The sequence below is a fragment of the Agelaius tricolor genome, unplaced genomic scaffold, assembly GCF_023055355.1.
Source record: "Agelaius tricolor isolate 1412-34295 unplaced genomic scaffold, bAgeTri1.0.p SCAF_4, whole genome shotgun sequence".
In the NCBI taxonomy this organism is placed as follows: Eukaryota; Metazoa; Chordata; class Aves; order Passeriformes; family Icteridae; genus Agelaius; species Agelaius tricolor.
Window position 1 is genome coordinate 36,429,513 of NW_027269264.1, and position 23,900 is coordinate 36,453,412.

At 39.6% G+C, this 23,900-nt stretch overlaps 1 protein-coding gene across 3 annotated transcripts in view; it reads right to left on the reverse strand.

Annotated features, from left to right (window-relative positions):
- Positions 1-23,010, reverse strand: part of PIK3R1 (phosphoinositide-3-kinase regulatory subunit 1) — a 60,260-nt gene extending 37,250 nt beyond the window's left edge. For all 3 annotated transcript variants that reach the window (XR_011678956.1, XM_071425279.1, XM_071425278.1), the window contains exons 1-2: positions 22,745-23,010; positions 17,533-18,284 (exon numbers count right to left, since the gene is read on the reverse strand). Coding sequence is in view for 2 of the 3 variants with exons in the window: in XM_071425279.1 (XP_071281380.1) it covers positions 17,533-17,866 (334 nt within the window). In the remaining variant the exon portion in view is untranslated. The remainder of the gene's footprint in view (positions 1-17,532; positions 18,285-22,744) is intronic.
- Positions 23,011-23,900: the final 890 nt, after the last annotated feature.

Genomic DNA, 23,900 nt, shown 5'->3' on the forward strand with positions numbered 1-23,900 from the left:
AAGTATTCCCTTAGAACTGTTGCCAGCAGCCTTTCTACAAACTACCTCATCATTCCCAAGGATATTTATGCCATGATTTCTATTAACTTCTGCACTCTAGGCTTTTTTTTTGCCCAAGCAAGAGTGAAAATTCACCAAAAATACAATTTAATGTAAAGTGACTAGATGTATGCTAATACATCTAGTATGTATTAGCAAAATTTACATGGTACTTTTGCTATTAGTCAAAATTTGCATGGTACTTTTGCTATAGTCACTCCATAAGGGATGAGCAGCAAAGCTCCCTCTGATGCCTGCCATACCACATAGACACATTAACAAAACTATATTGTAAGAGCATCAAGACCACCACCAAGGTCAAGCACTCAAAACTTAAGACCATTTAGAACTAAGAAAGAATTAAAGAACTAAGGCTGCATGTTAAATTTCAGTTCATGCTTTTGTCTCTTTTCATATAATGACATAGAATTTTCCTCATGAAATTACACTGCCCATCTCAATGCACAAAGACCAGACCTCTCAAGGGATAAAACTCAGCTGAAGAACTGAGAACTTTAGTACCTGGAATATTATCTAGACTGTACAAGGACACATGGTCATGCAGTGGGCTTATATTCTCCTGTTTATTTTCGTCTTCAAACCTGAATTTTCTATCATCTCATCTCAGAATGGCTTCCCATGTAAAAACATTTTGGTCCATAATTTGTTCTTGAGTTCTTCCTAGCAAGTGGGAGAGGAAATATGTATTTGTTTTTTCCTGAAAACATTTGAAACATAGGAAAGAGGCAGTTGCCTATCTTTTTAAGGGAAGGAATGCTGAGGTCCATCTCAAGAGGCACTTGAAAATTGTGGCTCTGGCCGACCAGTGGAAAGCCATAGTGAGACTATTTCAATGACCTCTATCAGATAAAACTTAATAGATAGAGCAAGTTCATGTGCTGAAACCATTTTCACTTAAAAAGTAGTAACGTGTATTTTAAAAAGCAGTAACATGTCTGGTGCTATCCTACAAAGATACTAACCTCAATTCCCTTTCTCCATATAAATAGTGACAGTTAGAAACAGTGCTCCACCAGCATCTGCTCTTTGTAGCCAAGACAGGTTATGAAGGTGGATGAACCTTCACTGTAAGATACCATGGTCACTGCAACACTGTTGAGAATGACCTGTCCTAGCTCTAAAGGATCTTTGTTCCTTATTGCTGTGTTGTTTTTTCCAGTAGCATAAAGTTTCTTATGCAGGGCAAACACTGGTTTGTGATAGCATCTCTGCTTGAAAAGAGCAGAATTTAAAGCATTCTCTTTTTATTCAATAACCATAATACATAAAAATTCAGGGCAGTATGTTGTTTTGCTCTGAAAGAATGCTTTGTTTTGTTACTTTTTTGCTGTGGAGAAACTAATGGGAGAAGAATGACAACAAATCCCTGTCAAACTATCCACAGACAAAAAATCTAGAAGAAAAGAATACGCTCTTCACAGCTGCAAGAAAAAGATAATGCATATTACTATGCTTGAGAAGTCAAGTTGTTTAGATCTGGAAGATTTACATAAAAGAACTGGCAGAAGCTGCTGACAGATAAAAGTCAACACTGCTCCTTCATCTTTTGGGAATTATGGGAAACATTTGTAAGTACACAGAAAGTTAAAAATAATGAGTGTACAGCAGTCACCCAGAAAAAAAATGCAAACAATGGCAACAGCTCTCCAGCACCACGACTTTTATTCAAAAATTGAATGTGTTTCAAATCAAATCAAACACGTTTCCTCCTCTAAAAAAAAAAGAAAAAGAAAAAATGAAAAGCTTAGAGCCGTAGCTGTAGCAACAGAATACAGCAATACAGCAATGCTGAAAGGCAGACTTATAAGAAAGTAAAACTGGGTTAATCCTTACAGCCATTAAACCATCAGGTGATCTGACATAGATACAGAAACAACATTATTAGGAAAATCCTGGACTGAATCTATAGAGAGGTAATCCCACCATCCTTTTTACCTTCAGATGAAGAAGAAAACTCTAAGTCTATATGTAATAATATTTTTTGACCCATATCATACTCCTGTGGAGATTTCTCTGGATAGCAATATCAGTGTTATTTTCTTATTCCAATATATTTCATACTACCAAGATCCTAAACAAAAAAGATGTCATACGATATCAAGTACATGTACTTAATGCAGGAACCTAAAGATCTCTCTTTCATAAGTCATTGCTTGTTCACACTTCTCTTCTGAGGTAGCTTTAATTCAGACCTTAGCACTTAGGGAGACAAACGAATTTCATGAACGTTTACAAAGCTGTCAGGGTTCCAACTGGTTAACTTACTCTAACTGGCAAGAAACCTTAATTTGTGTACTGACCATCACACTGTGTTATGAAATTCATACAGTGTAAAACCTCTTTATAGGAAGTGTATAAGAAAATTGACAATGACAACAAAGATGGTGCTCATGAAAAACTGGCTGTTTTACGTCACCATCTGCAAGCCAAGGATTAACTGATGTCAGGGTAAGAAGGTATGGAACAGGATTTCAGTCTGCAGTGGGAGCATTCATTTGCAGAGACCAAAAACAAGAGACAAAGCCTCTCTAAGAAAACCCAAACTATTCAAATCCAAGAAATCCTTTTCTAACCTTACAGTGTTAGAGTGCCTTGTGGTCTAAAACAAAAAAAAAAATCTCTCTCTTGAAAACCAGTGGTAGAAGAGTGAGACTGAACAGAATAGGATGAAATAACTGAAAGAAATATTTTGTAAGTGATCTTGGAAGGTGTAAGCTACAGAAGGGCAAAAATAGAAAAACATAAATCTGGTTAAGAACTGACAACATGTTCCGTATGATCTTTAGCTTAGGTGAATCAAATAAAAGCAGCTATTTCATGGAGTAAATGAGGAGGCAGAAGCTCTTTTTAGGCCCTCTACAAAGACCCAACAGATAAGCAAGAAGGATTCCGATCCATTGCTTCCATTTCTTACTTCTGCTACTCAGCAGATGCCCTACATCTGGGATGTGCTGTAGACATTCTCCAACTTTCTTGTAGAAAATTCATGGGTAACGGGATCAATGCTATCTCTGAGCTTAGAGGACTACTAAGTGTATACATGACAATTACAAGAAAAACTAATGTCTTGAATTTTTAAGTACTGCTCATGTACAGCTCTTCTAGAGGTTACACACATAAAACATACAAATCAGTTTTTCCACCATCCTGCTCCTGCCAAGAAAGTTAGCTGGTCTTCTAACCCATCCATATCTGAAAATATAGTGGCATTATCTATCTATATATTTATCTCCATTTCCACATATGTACAGAGCTTAAAGCAAAAATCACTCAATTGACTTGGAATGTTGCTTATAGGGTGCAATAAAGGAGTAAAAATACATTCCTGACTTGAGCAATATGTGATCAAACATGTGAAAAGGCCTTCTAGCTATGACTCACTAAGAAATGGGTGGGGGATTGAGAGGCTGAAAGGTTGCTGGCTGACTGGAATAAGCCTTCTTCCACACTGGCCAGCAAGGACTGAGAATTGACTATTCTGTCAAAATGCCAGGTATATCTTGCTTGTTTTCCTGCTATCCTACTGGGTGTGGGGTGGTGCGGGGGCTGGGGGAAAGAGAGAGAGAGAGGAAAGAAAGTCTTACGTTTATGGTCTTCTGTTATTGTGCTCCAGAGGAATCCCTTGGTCATCTTGCCAGAAGAAAGAACCAGTTACCTTTATTTGGTCCTAGCAGAAGGGAACACCTTTTCCTCATTTTTTTTGCCTTTTCAAATCTATCTATCTATTGGCTATGCCAGAAGGAAAAAGGGTATCTCACTTGACTTCCAGAAGGAAAATAATTCCAAAAGAAACAGTTCCCTGCTGATAACAGGAAAAAGAGGAATACATTAATTTTAAATGGACCTGATTTTTCTAAAATGCATATGACTCCTTGTTTTTAAGCACAGTTCACATGAACTGCATGCATGAAGCTGGAAAAACTTGTCTCCTAAACAGCTCAGATGTGGCAACTTCAGAGAACTTTACTGAGGATTTTCAAGATAAAGCTCCTCAAAAATGGCAGCAGACAGCTGGTCTAACTCTTCTAAGCTCTGCTATGCTACCACCACGGACCTATTTATTGCAGGACCTATTACCTCTCAAAGGATTTTAGTCTTTCATGGTAAATGTGCCACTTGTAGTCCCTAAAATAATTTAGATGTATCAGTATGAGCAATCATCTAAACTCTGGCCTTATTTAAAGGAAATTCCCTTTTATTTTTGCTTTTTTGGTGGTTTGGGTTTTTTTCAAATAGCATATTTCTTGATCTCTCAGGGGAGCCAGCCCTTCTGCTTCTCTTTTTCTTGTTTCAGTACATCAGTCTGCTTTTCACCTGTCAGCTTCCCTTACTTCAAACCTTGCTCTCAAACTGAGAAGTAAGTCTTAGGAGACAGAGCAAGGTGGCTGGTTATTCTATAATGTCATTCAGGTAGGAGTGAGCAATACAAAAAACCAAGTCAAAATGCTACTCTGTATTGCCTGAGGTTGAGGAGCAAGACATCAAGAAAGTGCAAGACCACAGGTGTAGACTTCTCTAGCTACACACACTCAACTTGTTTGTCTGCTGATTACAAAATGTTGCAGGATAGTTTTGTTCCAAACTTGAATGCATAAAGACTGGCTTGGGGGGTTATTTTATTTTTTTCCCAGAATAGCTATAAATTACATATCACAAAATTAAATGCAGAAATTTAACATCTACTGGGAGTCAACAGTGGAGTTTTGAGTCATGCTAATAAAGACAAGAACAAAGTTTCATAGCCTATTATAGTGGCCACTTATGTCACAGTCTGACAGTGCTCTGTAAATATCCTAAGCAAACTGTGATTTTTTTTTAAAATTTGAGTCAGAAAATAAGCATGGAATAAAGATTTCTGACAAACTGCAAACAGGTAACCAAATAATACTTAGCATGATAGAAAACACAGTATTTTCCAGAACATTAACTTCATACTGAAATAAGAGAATTTCATGTCTTTACTTCTGCATGGATATCAACTTGAGCCCAACAGAACAAATTGGAATCATATTCAAGTCTATTTTTTCCTGCTGGCTTTATAGCTTCCCCACGCTTTCTGCACATTACACGTTCCCTCTCTTTTGCTCTCAGCATTTGGACTTTCTCCTTCAGGCATTCTGTAATCCTGCCAGCCAAAGAGCTTTGCTTTTAGTAAGTAGATCTGCCAACTTAAACACCAGTCTCCTAAGGCAATCAAATAATGAAACACACATGTATGTACTTGCACATAATCTGTCAAATAGCTCTCTAGCCCACTACAAATGATTTTTGCAATCTGGGGTTTTCAGAGGAGCATGCATTAATACATAGTTTTCAAAGATCAAATGCCATGGCTCTCCAGAGTTCTCTCTCTTGATTGTGCACTCAAACCCAATGACCCTGCAATTTCCATATTAACATCTAAAGATATGAAAAATGAAAAACTTAAAAACAAAAAGGTCTTTGTGCAGAAAACTTCATAGGGAGTAAGAGCAGAAAACTTCATATGGAGTAAGTATATCCTTCAATTTCTCCAATTTGGCAGAAGTCTCCTGCAAGACAGCACAGATTCCTCCATGGCAGAACACTCTTTCCACATTTCTAATGCGTTTGGAAAGTTAATGAATAACCATTCCAGGTGTCAAGAGTATTTTTCATACCTCCCCCATTACTCATCTGTCATCCACACTTGGTGTCTTGACTTCCACTTTCTAAACTAGTGTTTCCTGAAAGAGGAATCTAATGTATGATGCTAGCAACAGAGTAACCCAGGAAAAGCTTTGAACTTTGTCATACTAGGATAAAATTGCACTGCCACACCTCTTGATTAAGTAAGGTTGCAGTTTACTACATGGCAAGATAAAGACGGAAGCAAAAGCGTCTTTCAAGGAAGAAAGTTATTGATTAGTATTAGAAGAGCAAAGATCTAGTTCCAAGAATGGTAATTTACTATGTAATGTCACCATTCGCAAAAAATTCTTGTATTCTGAATCACAACTATGATACAACAAAAGCCCCTCAAAACTAACAGAGATGCACCATAAAAACCTAAAGTAAGAGGTGCTTAAAACGTGTCACTGAAATGTTCTATTGCAAGGCATGTCTAACACGTACAACAAAGTACTGAGAATTTGAAACTCTGGCTTTGCAAAATCATGAAACAAGTAAGCTAACACTAAATTATGTTACCATATATGTTGAATCTGTGCATTCACGTTCTAGTAATTATTTTGATTTTGATGCTTATATTGGGTTCCAGCTGGTGCAGGAAGAGGCATGCCAGGAAGATTTGTTCTGCAATAAGTTGTTTTGGACATCCAGTACCTAGTAACTGAAGCCAGACATGGAGTGAGAATATGGTACTCACTCCTTGTGACAAATAAAGATTTACAGAATCAAACCTAATCCATTTTTGGTTCCTGGTTTTATTTATCTCAATGAAATGTAACTGCTAAGGTTCTCATATGTTAAGAGTTTTTAAGAGTTACTTCCTAGGTTCACTTTTTTGAAGTGAAATGTACATGGCATGAAGAGATTAACCTTAGACTATCTTGAAGCAGTAGGTTTGTTTGTTTGGTTGTTTTTTAATTGTCTGTTTTGTTTACCTTATTCCTTACAGGAACCATGATAGCACCTTTGCTCACAAAAGTGTCCTAAAGATGATTTAGTACTTGTCATTATGAAGTTCTATGAAACACTAATTAGTCGTGTCATTGGAAAGAGAACAAGTATCAATGAAAAAACCTGTTTCCAGAGAGAAGGTTGAAGGCTGTGAAGAACAGGTGGCTTAATACTATGAATACTATGATCAACCTGAATGAAGCAATTTTAATTCAGTGAAGACCTTGGAAAAAAGAAAGCAAGAATAAATGGGGGAAAGGGTGCGACAACTGTATCACTAAAAAAAAATTGTATCAGATGGTACACACTGAAAGAAGTTGTACTTTTATGTATAAACACAAGATTTAGATGCAGTTTTGAAACCTTAATGTTCTCCTACTGTAGTGTGCAGCTCTGTGTCTATACACACATACATCAAGGTGATAAAACTCTGTATTTATTCTAAGTATAATAATTTGTTACTGTAAAAGAATATACAAATAAAACTGTCATCAAATCACTTCCTCAATTATAAGAAACTCCTATTACTATCACATTATCACCCAAACAGGCAGCCCTAAGGAAAACATCAGCCCTGCCAAAGTATCTATCACCCTAGAGCAAATTTTTAATATGTATCAGTGAGGAGTTCTGAATATATTGAAAGAAAGTAACCTGGTCAAAGTAGTTTCTATACTGTCATCACCAAATACAATTAAATATATGTAGTTTCCTAAATGAAAACATTTTACTACTAAATTCACAATTCTTATCATGTACTGGATATTAAAGGGATAAAAAGTTAAGTAATCTACACTAAATATGTACAAAGGAAGCAGTTTCAACTAATTAGTAACAGGCTTTAAATTCATCTAGAAGTTAGGAGCTCCAAACAGGAATAACAGGGTGAAATGACATGCCCTACATTAGCCCAGAACCTCAGAAGAGATATTCACAACAGAGTTTCCCTTACTTGTATTCAAAATTTATGGAAGGACAGTCAGACTCTGCTCTTTACGCCAGTGTTTATGGTGTAGTATTTCACGCACATTCATATTCTATGATTCTGGTATACCGGAATCTCTTCCAAAAAGAGATAAGATTTCTGCTCCAAACCCTAAAGATATGGTGAATTTTGCCAAAAAGAACTAGGACTAAGAACTATGGGATTTTTCCCAATGCTGCTAAATCTTGACTATAGGTCTGATCCTGTTCCTTCTGAAGTTGAGATGGGTTTTGCCACAAATTTAAGAGAAAGTAGAACAGTAACCTATGGCTTTGTGTATGAACAAGTTCTTGAAGTAAAGGAAAAAACCCCTCAATCATGTATAGTATTTTCAAGAACATCAGTATTTTACAATAGTTTTATTTTCAGCTTGCATCCAAAAGGATTTTGAAGAAAGGATTTTAGTACTCTATTTAGAAGAAAGCAGCTCACATTAACAAGCATGGGCATGTTCCATCCAAACTACTCGACTATTTACCACCGTATTTGATTGACTGGCTATTTAGTTCAAACAGACATTGAGAATTAAAAAAACCCAAAAAACACACAAAACCCCCCCAACAAAACAACCATATTCATCTAATTGGCATGTTCTTACTGTGTTATAATAAAACTCTACATATTTGTCTTAGAGGAAACATCTGGAGAAAAAGCATAACAGTTGGTAACTGTCTTCCCCTTTTTTGCTAAACTGTTCATGCAACTCAAAGTCCTGCATCCTAAATCACTCTGGAAGGCAGCAGCAGCCCACTAGCTTTTTCAGTGAAGGTTTTAATATCAAAAATAGATGAGACTTTCAACTTGCTAAGAAGCAAGATTTTATGCTAGTTGCTCTGTAGAAAACATTGTTCAACCAGTGGTTTAATATTATTGCCAAATCCTGACAATAATGAGATTGTGAAAATCTCTTATTTCATGTAGGGCACTGCAGTTTACACAGGCTACCAGAAGGTTTTTAGAATTTTAAGCACTAAGTTTGATCCAAGAAGTAGTCAGAAAAACATGGAAGTTGCAGGGAACACACACTAATCTTTCAACCAACAGTAATTAATTATAAATACAGCAAAGAGAATTCAAACATTCATCACTCTGTGCCCTTAAGAAGCCCTCGTTCAATGAACAGAGGTCCTATTTTTGGTTATTTCAGAAGAAATTTTTGCTACTTGCTGTTTAGAATTTGTTCCTTAAAATTCTATCATTTGGCCAGGCCAGATCATGAGGATGACTAGAAAAATTTTTATGGCTAGAACCGGCTTGCACTGGAGCAAAAAAGCCTCCCTTAATCTTCTTCTTATTAAGAAAATTACTTATTTAGGCTACTGACTAGCTATATTCCTCTGGCTTCAGAACAATTGAGTAGATTTGGACTGGCCAGAATATATTCTAAATTGTACTTAAACATCTGTACAGATTTTACTCCAAAGTACCTAAAACAAGCCTTCACAGAATACCCATATACCAGCAGAGACTGAAAGGCCAAGTACCAGATCACACCTCGCTGCACCCCATGGTGTCCTGGCACCTCACAGCTCTTGGCAGATCACATCAGGGCAGATGTCTCTCATGCATGTGCCAGTCAACTAAGAGCAAAGCAGGAAATGATGGGCGGTTTTGCCACGGTCTCTGTTGCTCCTCACCTGTGCCAAGCAGCTGTGTCTTGGCAAGGATAAGGTTGAAAACAGGATAAAGATTCAAGGGTAAGGTTGAAAACACAAGAGACATTTTCCTGCTCCCTGCATCCAAGTGCAGCACATGAAAAATTGCAGTGAAATTTGCATGAAAAAATAGCAAGCACTAGAGGACTGGAATTTGTGCTCACAGTGTTGAACACCATGTGCAAATATGAAAAAGACTGAAAAATTTTCCCCTTAACTGCTTATTTCTGGAATGTTCCTGGATAGAGAGATAATGAAACCACATACAGCTGTGCAGCCTTATCTACTATGATGCATAATTAGTGGTTTCCTTCATTAATTCCCTAATTTAAGTGCCTTCATCTACCTCCATCAAAAAAGAGCTGAGGAAGAGGACTGGGAAATAAAAAAGTAACCTCACAAACTAAGAGGCTTCTCCTTGAGAGAGACTGCTGGAGAAGTTGTAACATGCTTTGAAACATTGATTTGCAGTGTACCATTCAAAAGTTTCTTTGCCATGAATAGTCCTCCAAGTTGTCTGCTTATCTACCAATGTTATCCAAGCAGGATGGAGAGATCTTGGAAAAATAGGTGATAGCATTGAAGTTTTCTCTCCTGACCCCAACAAATAAATTCCGCTGTTATATCTGTAAACAAGACATACAAACCTGGTGCAGCCATGCCTTCTGCTAGGTTGTCGTAGTAATTCTATCCCAGCATAAAGCTGCTCAGAGGTGCACTCCCTCTCAGACTACAGATTTCAGGTTGCGCTATGCTTCCTTCCTTCCCAGGTGGCGAGCAGGAGGCTATGGAACTGGAGTGTTCAAACATGCTGCATCCAACAAATACAACCCCAGAGAGGAAAAAGAGCAAGGTAGAGACCACCTGAATTAAATGTTCTAGAGTGGAATAATTTGGATTTTTGCCACTACCTTTACAACTTAAGGTGTGCATGTGTTTTACAGGAAAGCATCAAAATGTTCAAGGAAAGCAGAGCTTAACTTTGTTTTTTTAAAACACAGACACTAAAAAGAAAAAAACCCACAGAGAAAAATCAACCCCATCTATTTTACTGGAAAGATACAATTGCTGAGTGCTAAATGGACTCAAAGTAACTGCCATTCTTGCAAGAGGTCCCTTCTGCAGGAGCATCTTCCTGTCCCAGATGCCACCAAGTGATTTGCCAGCAGAGATGGAAACTGGCATGTTTAGACCTACCAAAGGCAGATCTAACTTCTTGCTCTCAACATCCACAACCTCCAGTGAAGAAATTATCTCAGATACTGACCTCTGGGAAATGTTCTAGCATAGCAAATGATGAGGAGCACATACAAACAGACCTAGTGGATTGAATGAGAAAATTGTCTGACAGCTAACTAAATTGTAAAAGATGTTTTTCATCATTCATGTCATAGTTTACATAGTAGTTTTGAAGTAGAAGATAGTCTCAAAAGATATTTTTGAAGTGTAGAAACCATATGCAATCACATCTTTCCCTGGATCAGGGCAGTAGTGAGTTTTTGAAAATCTGCCTTGTGAATCTCGTTACCTGAAAAGCTATCAGCTTAAATATAATTTTTTAATGCTATTTTACATACAAACTAATTTATAAAGTGGGTCAACACATGAAAATAAGGAACGAAATTTAGGTGCTACCCTTGTGGACTGCAGCATACAGCATTTATTAAAGACTGAACAAAAAGCAGTCCCATTAGTAAAAAAGGTTACACCTGCTAACACTTTATGAAAAGATTTCAGGCAATGTACAAGGGTGCAGGCATTTCTACAAGACAGTAGAAAAAAGAAAACAAACAAAAACCAAAACCCTAACAAAAAAATCCATACAAGCATCTTAATGAAACCATAAAATAGAATTGCATTTTAGACATGTATTTTGAACATAAGTTAGCAACTATTAACCAACTATTTTTTTTAAGCCAGAAATTCTCTTTAAGTTCTCTCAAGCACTTAGATTCTTACCAAAGTATTCTCAGGACTTAATACCCTTCTCCAGTTAAAATAACCATGTCTTTAATATTGTGTAATTCCCTTTGTCATTCTTAGCTATGAAAATAAAGAAGTTCTTTGTATTCTAGACTTCAGATTGATTTCATGGATGTTCATCATGGAGAGTGGCTTTGGTAAGACGCAGATGTGAAACAGTGCATAGCCAGCTGCAGTTACAGACTTGTGTTCTTTCACACAAGAAAATCTGGATGCATATATGGCATCACACAACTATTTAAGTGGGCACGGTTATTTGCTTAGGGTGCTGAATGATCCATTCTTGGCAAACACTTAGTACCATGTATTGCTAAAACTCACAAACTGATGTTATCATATGCAAGCCTAAGTAAGAACTATTTGCTAACCAGTGAAGGTTTTTTTCAGATGTTCCTGGATCACAGCTACAGGACAAAGATGATTCCAATGAGAGTGTAGGCTAATTCACCTTTGCCATGCTTTACATCTGCCCCAGCTTTCATGTCAGCACAAGGTATTAGCAGACTAAATCAGTATAACAGGAGGCTAAGAAAATGTAAGCAAAGTCACTCAACATAGTTCTGCCTTTGTAATCACAGGAAGGCATATTAAAATCAGTATGACACAAAACAGAAAAATATTTGTTACAGCAGCTAAATAGGAGTGTCTTATTATTTCAGCTTCTTAATGCAAAAATGTGTAAAATAATGTGTTAGATTAATTAGATTGATACAGTCAGGGAAAAAAGATTCATTTCAGTCACACAAGCCTTTTCAGTCTAAGATCAGCCTTGAGGATTAAAAGGGGGGTTCTGTGTACTCCAAGCGATACATTTTTCACACGAATATCTATTTTTCAAGACAAGAATTATTTTAAAAAGCTCTCTCTCTCACTTTAATTTTTATCCAGTGAGGATTAAAATGCAACATGGAGACAGCGTGTTTAAAGGTCCTTCCTCCCTCTTGCTTCCTTCCTCCTGCACCAGCAGGTGGGGCCACGCATCAACCATGAACTATCCCAGGCCCTCTCTCCGCGCGCAGTTTGTACTCGGACCTGCAAAGCCTATCCCTGTGCTTCCTGTGGTGCTTACAAAGGCTTTTTTAGTTATTATCAACCCTGATATTATCGCTGCGAAAAAAAAATGTTCTATCTCACTTCAGTGAAGCTTGCAAAAATCTTTGCCATCATCAGTAGTGATAAAGCAGTTGGCAAGGACTCTGTTTTCAGATGCATGCGCTTATCTGGCAGCTAGAAATTTGCCTAGAAATGTTATCACAAGCAGCCGGCAAGGCTTTATGGCAGGAACTTGCCCCATTTCTCAGTGCAAGTAAAATTCAACTGACGTGAAAATTCATGACTGCAACGAAGTTCTGACAACTGCAGCAGGGCAAAGGCTTATACTCTAACTGGTTCTAAAAAGAAAGAATTCAAGGGCCCTGGCTTGAATGGTAAATATATTTACCATTTGTATTTGTCATGAGATAGTGGCTCATCATCCCATAATTTCCTTTTTCCATTTGCCTAAATCATCCAAGATGACTGTTTTCTTGCCAATGGAGGCTCCAGGTTCACCGCATTTCACTCACTCTTATGTCCCTCAATACACAAATCTAAGTAATTTTCACAAATGAATTGCTACACGGGCTTTATAGGAAAATTAAAGAAACAAATCCTACAACACACTCAGTTAAACCACGCACAAACGGTTTTATGCCCTCTGTCAGTTTGGAACTCTATCAGATATTGCATAACCTGGTTGGTGAAAGGAAAGAGTTTCCAAATGTTATGTGTCATTATCTTTGTGTAACTTGCTGATCTGTATCTGTTCTAGGAGAAGAGTGAAAAAGAGTTTGGACTTATTCTTAAAAAAAAAAAAAAATCTGTTTTATAGCTTCACCACAAGAAGGAAGAGCTTCAGATTATTTTTAGGCTCAAAATCAGCTGAAATAGTACAAAGTGTCAACACAAACAACCCTTTTTAGTTATACAGGAAGTTACAGAAAGCGTCAAAACATCAAACCAGACAAATTATTCATATAAAGTTTTGGTCTGCCTTTCTGCAATCTGATCTTCATTTCAAAGTGAGAATTTAGCATTCCAAGGTAAATCTGTAAGTATTTCAGTCCATCAATCAAAGCTTTATGTTCCAAAGTCTGCTTAAGATCAGCCTTCACAAAACAGGTAGGGAAATGATACTGTATGAATCAACTCTAAATGTATATGGCTGTATCAGATGAGTTGAATCAATGTTTGAAAAACATATCTGGACTTTGTACAGCTTGTGCACTTTCCATTTGCAAAGACTTGAGGAAAACTGGGATAAGCGAGAGGAACCACTCTAATGTAGCTTCAATTAAAAAAAAAAAAAATCATTCCAAGAGAAAAAACTCCAGTCTTGTAAAATCTTTACTGTTTCACATGAACTTCAGATATCTACTGAGAGGTATAAAGATGACCCTATGCTGTATCTCCACTGTTGCAAGTACCTCAATCCTCCCAGCAGCAGCCAGGCACCCTTGCCTGGGAAAAAAATGTGGCATGTTGGATCACTTGGAATCTCTCAACAGTGAGAGGAATTATATCTGCCTTGCCATAGCTCTGACATTGCATCAGGCCTGAGACTACAAGGTGCTAGAGTCTTCTTGGGGCTTTTGTTTCTCTTTTCTTTTCATGTATTTTCAGATGCAATTTTAAAAAAATTCCAAAAAAATCAGACTAAATCTAGTTCTTTATTGACAAAGACAAGGGGAAGACAGGCAAAATATAATAGTCCTAGCATTTCAGCCAAGGAATGCCAATTCCTGTCTTAACCAATGGTTCAAGAAACTTAAAATAAGTGATGAATAAAATAAAAATATGGGGAAAGAGTTAAGTGTTTTAATGGAACATAAGACCACCAGCAAGGAGGGTTTTGTTTTCAGATTGGTTTTTAACATTTAGGAAGTTTCCTGTTTCTAAGACTGAATGCATAAGACACAGGCCTGATGAGCAGCTCTGCCCATGTCAACAGCCTCCTTGACTGCAAAGTGTGTTCAGATGTCTATAATTATTTGTTTATGAGTAATACAGCATTGTGAGTACTGGCAGCATTGTGCTTAAATACTGCAAATTATATCTAATATTAAGCAATCTGGACATTGATGAGCAAGTGATCAGGCTTAATATACACAAGGGGGAAAACCATTCAGAGTGAGTAATTAAGTATTAAAGAGTATTGAAAGTATTAAAAAGTATTGAAAGTATTAAAAAGTTTTCTTCAAAAAATAAACCTAGGTATATGGCAAATTAATGGAACTTCTTTGATTATGCATATATATTCTTTGAAATCGCAAGTTTCTGATACTCTTATTCAACATATACACAACAGGAGTACATACAGAATTCCCTCTTTACAGAATTGAAAAAGGATACAGATTACAAATAAATGAGGTACGTTTAAGAAGTTTTAAATTACAGTTCCTCATTAATTTGTCATTTTAATCCACTGTACTTTCAATTCATCAAGTAGTGAAAATGTAAACTTGACTGCATTTGGTGAGGCAAGCTTCACACTACACATTAATTTATTTGAAATACACTCTAAGGGTGCAGAGAGAAGTATCATTTTGGGAAGAATCTTTTGGTCTACTGCCCATTACATTGGCTGCTGGACAATGTTAACTGTGCTATTCCCTGCCCCAAATAACACATACAAAAATAGTGAAGCCACCTGAAAATCAAACATATATTGCTTAATTGTTCTTTATCTGAACTGTATTTCTGCCCTCATCTCTGGTTTTACCCTAACTTTTGTAGCATTCTGCCAACTTAAAAATCTTACCTTCATTTTGATTTTTATAATACTCTTTCAGTAAATTTCTGCTTCTAAGATTCAAAGCACTCTCTGCCTTAGATCTCTTCAGAAAAAAAGATCTGTAAAGAGACTACTTATAATTACTTTTCCTAATTTCTTTTAGGAAAGCATACTTTATTTTAACAGTAATTAAGCCTGAAGTTCAAATTTCTATTCAGAAGGGTCTAATCCCTGGTCTTAGGGCATTATGGAGGTGTCTAGCCTCTTATATGAAGCTTAAAATCTTTAATTCAAAACCAGCTATGGGAAGTCCTTTTTTCTTTATCAGAAGAAAACAAGGTTGGACTGCAAGCTGATTCTTAAGCATTTTAGAACACAGCAAGATTATGTGTGCAGGCTTTGAGATGAAGATTCTCAGTCAAATCAGAACATTTTCTTGTTTCCAATTCCCAGAGTCCCATGGTATTAAAAATAAACACATTGCATGTAAATAGTACTTTGTCTAAAGGCAATAAATCTCACATAGAAGGTTACACATAAGCAGAGCCCCCCCAAATCTGCAGCAGAATTTCCCAAAGTAACTCCCAGCAGCTGAAACTCCCATAAATGTCTGTTACAAACACAGTCCTGAGGCAGGCTTGGAAACAGCAAGATTAACACCAGGACTTCCCAGCGCAGCGCTGCGGCCAGCTCACAGCATGGTGCTGTGAACAGAAGCATAGAGCAAGCATGAGTACAGAAACCAAAGAAGTTACAAAGTGCTACTTTTTAAACCAATAAAGATCAAAGCCAGGACGCTGGCTGCTTCGCCACAGCATGCACATGTAAAGAATGGGATTTTCTTTCCATTCTCTGCTTCTCAAAATAACCTGTCAACTTTGAGGTGTCTATCCAAAAAAACATGTTTCTTCTGCAGTTACATAGGATGGTGATGATTATCTCCACAGGTGGGTTAAGAAAACAGCCAGTGTCACCTGAACAGCATAATTAATATCCAATAAAAGAATGATCAGAGATGTAATAGTTTTTCTTTTAAAAGGAAATACTCCATTTTCAGAACTATGCCAACGAAAGAGAAAACATGAGGCTCTAATGACTAGCATTTAAGAGTTCAAGGACTTCAGAGGTAGGGACAGCACAACTTAAAATCCCCTACAGCCTCATCTGCTCTCAACTTCATTCTAACAATGATTTACATCTAGGCACTGCAGACTTGTAAGGAACACCTGCTTCAGAACACTGCCATATAAACCACTGCAGATTCACTCTTTATTAAGTCCCCACCAACCTAGAAATGCTTCTGCCAGGTTAACTTGGTTGCCACATATATTTTTGTATATTTCTGTACTTATATTTGCTGGTTATCGCCACAGCTGAATATAAACTTATAATACGCACAAAGGGATGAAAGTTGATAAACCAATCCCACAAATTTGCAAGTGATGCTGCAAACATTTCTGTGTAGGAAGTGCAGTGATACAATTCATTACAATGGCATCACTGTGAAAATCATGACCACATACTACAACTCTTATTACCTACAGTTAGAAACCCAGAGAATTTATGAAGCATTAGAAGTTGAGGAAATAAAAGCCAGTCTAGACTTCTCCAATAAGCTGTAAAATCCATTCTAAAATGTACTTGACTTATTGATCTGTAAAACCCAACTATCTGAATGCCAGTAGGTAAAAGAGACAAAATCACTTGGAGGAAGAGTTTTTTTGTTTCTTTTGGTTTTTTACGCCAAAGCTTTTCCAATTTTACAAGACAAGACTTGTTTCTTCTCTTAACAGAAGAGTTCTGATAAAATTCTGAGTTGTGCCTAACATCCTGTTGCAAATAAAGCTTAAAAAGCAACTTAGGAAGCTATTTCCTCTGTTTAACCTTTTTTCATATAAGGATATCTTTTTCTATGTATGCCATAGCCCCAAAATTATAAATCTGAATTTCTCTTTATTATAATTACATTTTTAATTTTAAAATATTCATTTCTACCTTTAATGCCACAGGTAACCCCCCATGACGAGAATATATCTTCTGCAGGTAGCAAGAGATTTGTGGTAAGAACATACTTTTATTTAGAATGCATAGTATTGGACTCACTGAGAACTTTCTCAATAGTGAGTTTGATGAACCACAAAACGGATGGAAATACTTCCATCCGTTTCTTAGAAAGCTAAAATAAATGTTAACTGGCTCATTTTCCACTTAAGGTTTTACAATGGAGAATTAGAAGCAGACTTTCTAACCTGTGAGATGTACCTCACAGTAAGTCACTGGTCCTTGTGCCTGAGACAAACTACACAAAACTACAAAGTGTGTGAGCTAAACATTACAATGTAGAAACAATTCTTAATTGACTGAAATGAGCTGTACACTAAAAAAAGCTGACCAACAGGTGCTATATACATGAAAGTACACTGAGACAAGACTGTGAAAAAAAAATACTTGAAACCATGCACATTCTGAATACTGACCTTGTTGCTCACTCTCTGATTCAGCTTTTGCAGGACTTGGTGCTACTGGAAGAGGCCGAGGAGGACGAGGCTTTGGAGTGGGGGGAGATATTTTTTTTCTTCCAATGTACTCTACATAAGTTCCTGGGAAATCCCCCCTCTCCCCTGTGGTTTCATTAAAGCCATTCAACCAACCAATTTCCTCAGGCTTTGCTTCTTCCCCTTCACTGAATCCAAGTGCTAGTAAGGTACCTTTATTCACAGTTAATATATCTCCTAAGTGCAAGTCAATATCTTCTTCTCGCTCTTTTTTGTAGTCGTATAAAGCTCTGTATTGATATCCCTCAGCACTCATCTTGGCAAATGATTTAACATTCAAAAGTGTTACTAAACAGTATTGAAATGCAATTGTCCAGTTATAGTTCTATGTACAGAGAAATTCAAGATGAATTAAATGGGATGACAAAAATGTCTCTTAAGTAATAAAATCCAAAAGATAATGAAAAAACACAGTCTGCCTTTTCACTGCTGATATTTTTACCAATGTATTTATTCTTAGTCACTGTCTGTTGCAGAAGTTAAAAGTTCCAATTCTTCTGTGTCTAGCAATACTCTTCCAATTAATTCTTTTCCTGGGCTTCCTGGCACTTCTTTGTCTTCATACACAAGTTCAGCCGACTCTTCAGGCAGTCACGCTTTCTTCAGGTGTATTTGCCACAGACTGCCCACATACCTTAAATATTCTGCCACCAAACTCTGCACACATGCTTTTCCTGGAAAGAGAAGAGAAATGTCATGAAATCATTTCACATTCACTTGATGATTGTGAACTTCGTATTCTACCTCTGACTTAAGCTTTCTGCAACCCTGGAAAAGACTCTGTCCCACACAAGAATCCTATGTGACAATAAAATCAAGCAAGAGCACAAAAAATATCTACAGCTAATGTTTGCATTTTTATAAAGGATATATGTCAAATTACTTCAACCAAATTTGTACCACTGCAGTATGAGGCACACTTCCTTCTCTGTGACTTACGGCTACTGAAAAGCCTCAGGGTGAGAGGGCTAAGCCCTGGAGCTGTTCCTCTCCACTCTAGTGCAGTATCTAACCTGGCAGCAAGATTTTATATACTATCTCCCCCGAGCCAGACAGCCACACCCCTTCTCCACAAAAGGTCTGTCAAGACAGAGGAGGAGCTTACTGTAATTAGCACTGACCACTGGGGTATCCAGTCTCCTCCTCTTTATGACAAGGGTGAGGATGGGTAACAATCCCCATCCTAAAGCCTGTATTTCAAAAACCTTTTGGAGGAACGCGTCTTCTTGTAATCTGTAGAAGAACCAAAGACTCAAAAGAACTTTTACTTGATGACTATCATATTTCCCCTTTTTCTTTTTTAAAGAGGGGCTTTACCACTCCCCTATCTTCCAGATGTTTTTTAATGTGTTTATGGTATAATACTAGAAAAACAATCAGCAACTGAAACAGGCACACCCAGACCACCTAAGCAGCCCTAGCAGGAGTGAAGTATCAGGGTACAGGCTTAAATTACATTAAAGGCAAGAGAACACAGGCCTGAACTTTTAGCTCAAGGTTGCCCAACCATAAAGTAAAAGAAAAATATGACTAAAACCCAAATCTATTTAGAGAACAGTTGCTTGAAGACATATAGAACAGTGAAAGCTTTCTAAATATTATTTCAACTGTTACTCATTTTCATCTACTTAAAAAGACAAGCCAAATCGTAATTTGAAATGCTATACTGGAAACCAGAAAGTACTAAATACACAAAGCTGCACTGAAAGTCCTAAACTACATCTGAATAAAAGACCTGAGAGAGCTGTGTAAAACCAGCAGGAAAATATTGACTATGTACTATGTATTCAATGTATAGAAAGCCCTTTTTTTTTTTTTTTTTTTTTTGTGAAACACTCCCTTTTTACACTATAAAGAGACATCAGTAGACAGGGCTGGAACAGGGAACATCTGACAGCTCTTTTCCACACCATTTTTTCTAGTGCCTCAGTCATCAAGTCCTTTGAAATGTGATTGACAAGCTAAGAAGTGTTTATAGGAACGCATATGGACTTTCTGTGCCAGTGAATAAACCTGATCCCTAATTTGGGCTCCTCTTCAGCCCATCAGGTCCCTGCAGCATGTTGCACAACATCTCTCGTGACAGAACACAGAAGAAAATCTTGTTAAGTTCTTCTAGAACTTCCTTATCATCCCTTGCAACCAGTTTTTGTTGTAGGAAAGAATTATGTGAGCCTGAATTAGACTTCCTATTTCAAAAAGCTTGCACATAAGTACTTATTTTAACAACTTGCAAATCTATCCATGTGTATTAGGCACCCAGCTCCCAACAAAGTTTTAATTAGAGATTTCTGCAGCCACTTCTGAAAAACCAAACTATGTTGCCTACCTGACTGATGCTACCAAATATCACAGACTTTGTAATTAGCATGAATAGTTTCACTTGTATTTAATTTTGCTTCTTCTACCAGAGAAAAGTCTACTGACAAAAACTGTGGAAAAAGTACAAGTACCAGTGTATCAAGTAAATAGCAGAGAAGCCCTCACAAAAGCATGGATTTCTCCTCTTTCATGTAGCAAGAGAAAAAAAATGCAGTTTAACAGTTTTGATCCAAGCATTATGATTAATACAAATGTTTCCAATCAAAACCAACTATGCACGCAGCAAAGCCTGCTAGAAAATTACCACTTTGACTACTTTAAATACTCTGAAATATTTATTTTCTTTTTAAGGAAGATTCAACAAGTGCTCTGCTACAACTACTTATTTAACTCCTACTGCCTGTGGGCATTTTGGCAGCCAACGAAGTCTTCTAAACACTGCATAATTCAACTGACTTGACCTACTCCTCTGATCTTTTATTATCAAATGTATGATAGCAACTTCATGGCCATATATTTAAAATGAATACTTCTGTCTCTTATTAATCTCTTGAACATACTGGAACTGGAAATGTTGTACTAGAACTTCTTATGACAATTTTAAAGCATATTTTAAAAACTCAAACCGTTAGAAAAACTCAATGAAGTTATGGTAGCAAAGTTTCCTCAGATCCAGTTTCCTTGGGGCTCAGAGCTGCAGTACCTGTTCATGCTCACTTATCAGCACCATCCTCAGTACAGAGTACCCGGGATATGCCCTCCTGATCTAGGGTGCATGTACCTGGAGACAATCCCGTGAGTCAGCCATTGTGAACTCCTTGGATTTATGCCTTTTTCTATTGTTACTGTGTCTCGGGTTCAGGGATGAACTAAGACTCAGAGTTCAAGTGCCTTGCATATAGATCTAACACAGGGACAAACACCAGTTTTCCACACCTGCTCAGTAACACCACAGTGTATGCAAAATGCCTCTTAGAGTGCTTGGCTAAGATCCTGCATAAAAAAAAATTCCTTTTACTCCAATTGAAATTACACAGTCTCTACATTGAGGCATTTTGACTCAAGCTGACTGGTCCTTAAATATATAGCTTGGACACCATCTTAAATAGATTAAAACAAACAAACCAAACACTTCAGGAGAAATACTCCTATATTTGAGATGATTTTATTACTGGATTTCCATTTGGCTGGTCAAATGGAAAAGGAGGAAGAAGTATTGGAGGAGAATCAATGTTCATTTGTTTTTTATTTACTGTCTAAGAGCATGATGCCACTAAAAGATTCCTGAGTTCAGGCAGAATTCCGATCTCTCAGCAGAATGGTTTATATTGAGCATTTCAGTAGGGATAAAAATTTAAAATTCAACAGAAAAAGTCGAGACATTCCTACAAATTTAGGTGAAAAACGAAGGGGACATGAAATCTTCCCCTTCACCCTCCCTTTCTTCCCCTGTTAAAAATGACATCTGGCTCACACTTCACTGGTACCCAAGGGTTTCCTCCCACACAAGATATCATGTCTTTGGAGCTGGAGAATAAAAACTTCTACACTGCATTTACATGCACAGCGATACCAGAAGGGTGGGCTGTTACTGCTACAGCATGCCTAGTACAAGATGCAAAGATTTTCTTCATACCTTTATATTAACAAATTTAATAACCATATTTCCTTGCACTGCAATCTCTCTAACAATTTCCAAAAATCCCTAGAGAAATAGTGCCTAACGCAAGCTCCCTTCCACTGCAGGATAAGCTTGGTAGATAGAAGAGCTGATTAACATACTCATTGGGACACTGAAATAATGAGAATTGTGGGGTAAGCAGGGAAATTTGCTTGGAGACCAAGTCTTCTCCCCACTAGGTGTCTACACACCTGTGACTCAAACTGCAGCTTTCTCTGAAATATGCTCTCCAAGTGGAGACGACCAAGTACCACATTAGAACACTATTTTCTGCAGGAAAGTGAGGTCCGTGATGTATCACGTAGTAATACCTTTATACCACTTACAGTCTGAAATAATTATTTTGAATCTGTGGAGATTCTATCACAAGTCTTTGAACGAGTCCAAATATATACACACTGAATTAGTACTCTAAGCACTATACACCGCATCTCATTCTGAAACATCTCAAAGACCTTATAAAGGCTGCAAACTATGGACGAAGGGAGGTGATAATTAAAAAACTTAGGAAAGCAGTACAGTCTGAACTTCCGTCCCGTTGAAGAGGCGGGCAGGTTAACCACTCCGGAGCCCCGCGCCGACACGCAGTCCCCGCCGCAGAGCAGCCGCTCTCCGGGGCCGGTGCTCAGGGGCTGCAGCCCCTCCACCGCCGGGGCAGGGCTGCACCGAGCCGGCTCTCCCCGGCGCCGCGGGGCCGATGGCGGAGCCCCGGACACGGAGGACGCCGTGCCGACCGCTCCCGCCCCAGCGCTCCCTATGGACACCCATTCCGCCGCCCGGGGGGCTGTATCCCGGCACGGGCACCAGCCCGGTTCCCCACGCCACCCGGGCCCGGGGCTCCCGGGCAGCCCCGCGGCGGCCGCTCGCCCTGCCCGTCCAGGAAGCGCCGGGCCGAGCCGCCCCCGGCCGCGAGGGGACAGGCTGCACCATCCCCGGGGCTCGGCCTCGGCAGCAGCGGACGGCCCGCCCCGGCACGGGGAAAAAGTTGCGCGGGGCGGCGCTGCCGCTCGGACTGTCACCCCGCAGGGGCGGCCGGTGCTCCGCGCCGCCCCCTCCCGCCCCGCTCCCGTGCCCCGGCAGCCGCCCGAGGGGCAGCACCAGCTGCAGCGGATGCAGCAGGACTCGCTTTACCTCAGCGGCAGCAGCGGTGGCAGCAGTGGCAGCACCGGTAGCAGCGGTGGTAGTGGTGGTAGTGGTGGCAGCAGCAGCAGCAGCAGCAGCAGCAGCAGCTGCAGCAGGAGCGGCAGGAGCGGCGGGGCCGTCACCACCTCCCTCCCACGGGCGGGCAGCAGCTACCGCCGCGACGCCCCACTCTCCGCCGTGCGCCCGTCCCACCGCGCTCCCGACCGCGCTCGCCGCCTCGGTGCCTCGGCGGTGCCGTGCCCGCCGCCGGCTCTGCCCCCGCCCCGCCCCCGGCGCCTTCGCCAACCCGCTCAGGCACCGCCTTCCGCGGCCGCTGACTGACGGCGGCACCGCCCGCCCCCCGCTCCGCGGGGCCTCGGCGCAGCCCGGTGCGGGGCCCGGGCGCCGCTGGGTGTCCCGCAGCGCCCCCGCCGTGGCCAGGGGCATTTGGGTCGCCGTCGGCGAGCTTCGGGCGCGGCGCTTAGAGATGCCTGCAAGCCTCGGGCGCCGCCTCAGCCCAGGGACGCCAGTCCAGGCCGGGAGCCGCCAGCGAGAGGAGCACGTGCTTCTGGCTAGTTCCTCGTTGGGGAATTTCCTCCTCTCTTTTCTTTCCCGCCCCCCCGCCCCGTGTTAAGGTGGTGTGTGTCACGCTGGCGAAGTGTGAAGTTGGTGAAGTCCAGAACAAATCCGGCCACCGCGGGCCGCAGATGCCCGGCTGTGTGTGGAGCAGGGCCGTGCAGTACAGCCGGCTGTCCTCCCTCGATAGACTGTCCGGGACTCCCGCCGCGACACTGCTTGGTGGCGGTGTGGATTTGACCCCACACGGGTGCGAAAGAGCCCTGCAAGGCTGTGTACTTTAAGGTCCAGGACCCAGACCCTGGAAGATGGTTAAAATGCCTTCAGTGGTCTACCTGGCAACCTAGAGACACAGAATTGCTTTTTAAATTGGTACTTCTTTTGGAGTAGAGACTGTTGTTTGTATACAAGTAAAAACATTGCTATAATTTAAATAGTGAACAGTAAAATTTTTGAGGAAAATGTCAGCTCATACAGGGTTTTTTTTGGGGGGGGTGGTGGAGGAGGGGGGTGGGTTTGTGGGATTGAAAGTGCAGGCAGAAGCAGAATTAAGAAATAATGTTTCATTTCTTCTGTCCAGACTGCTGTC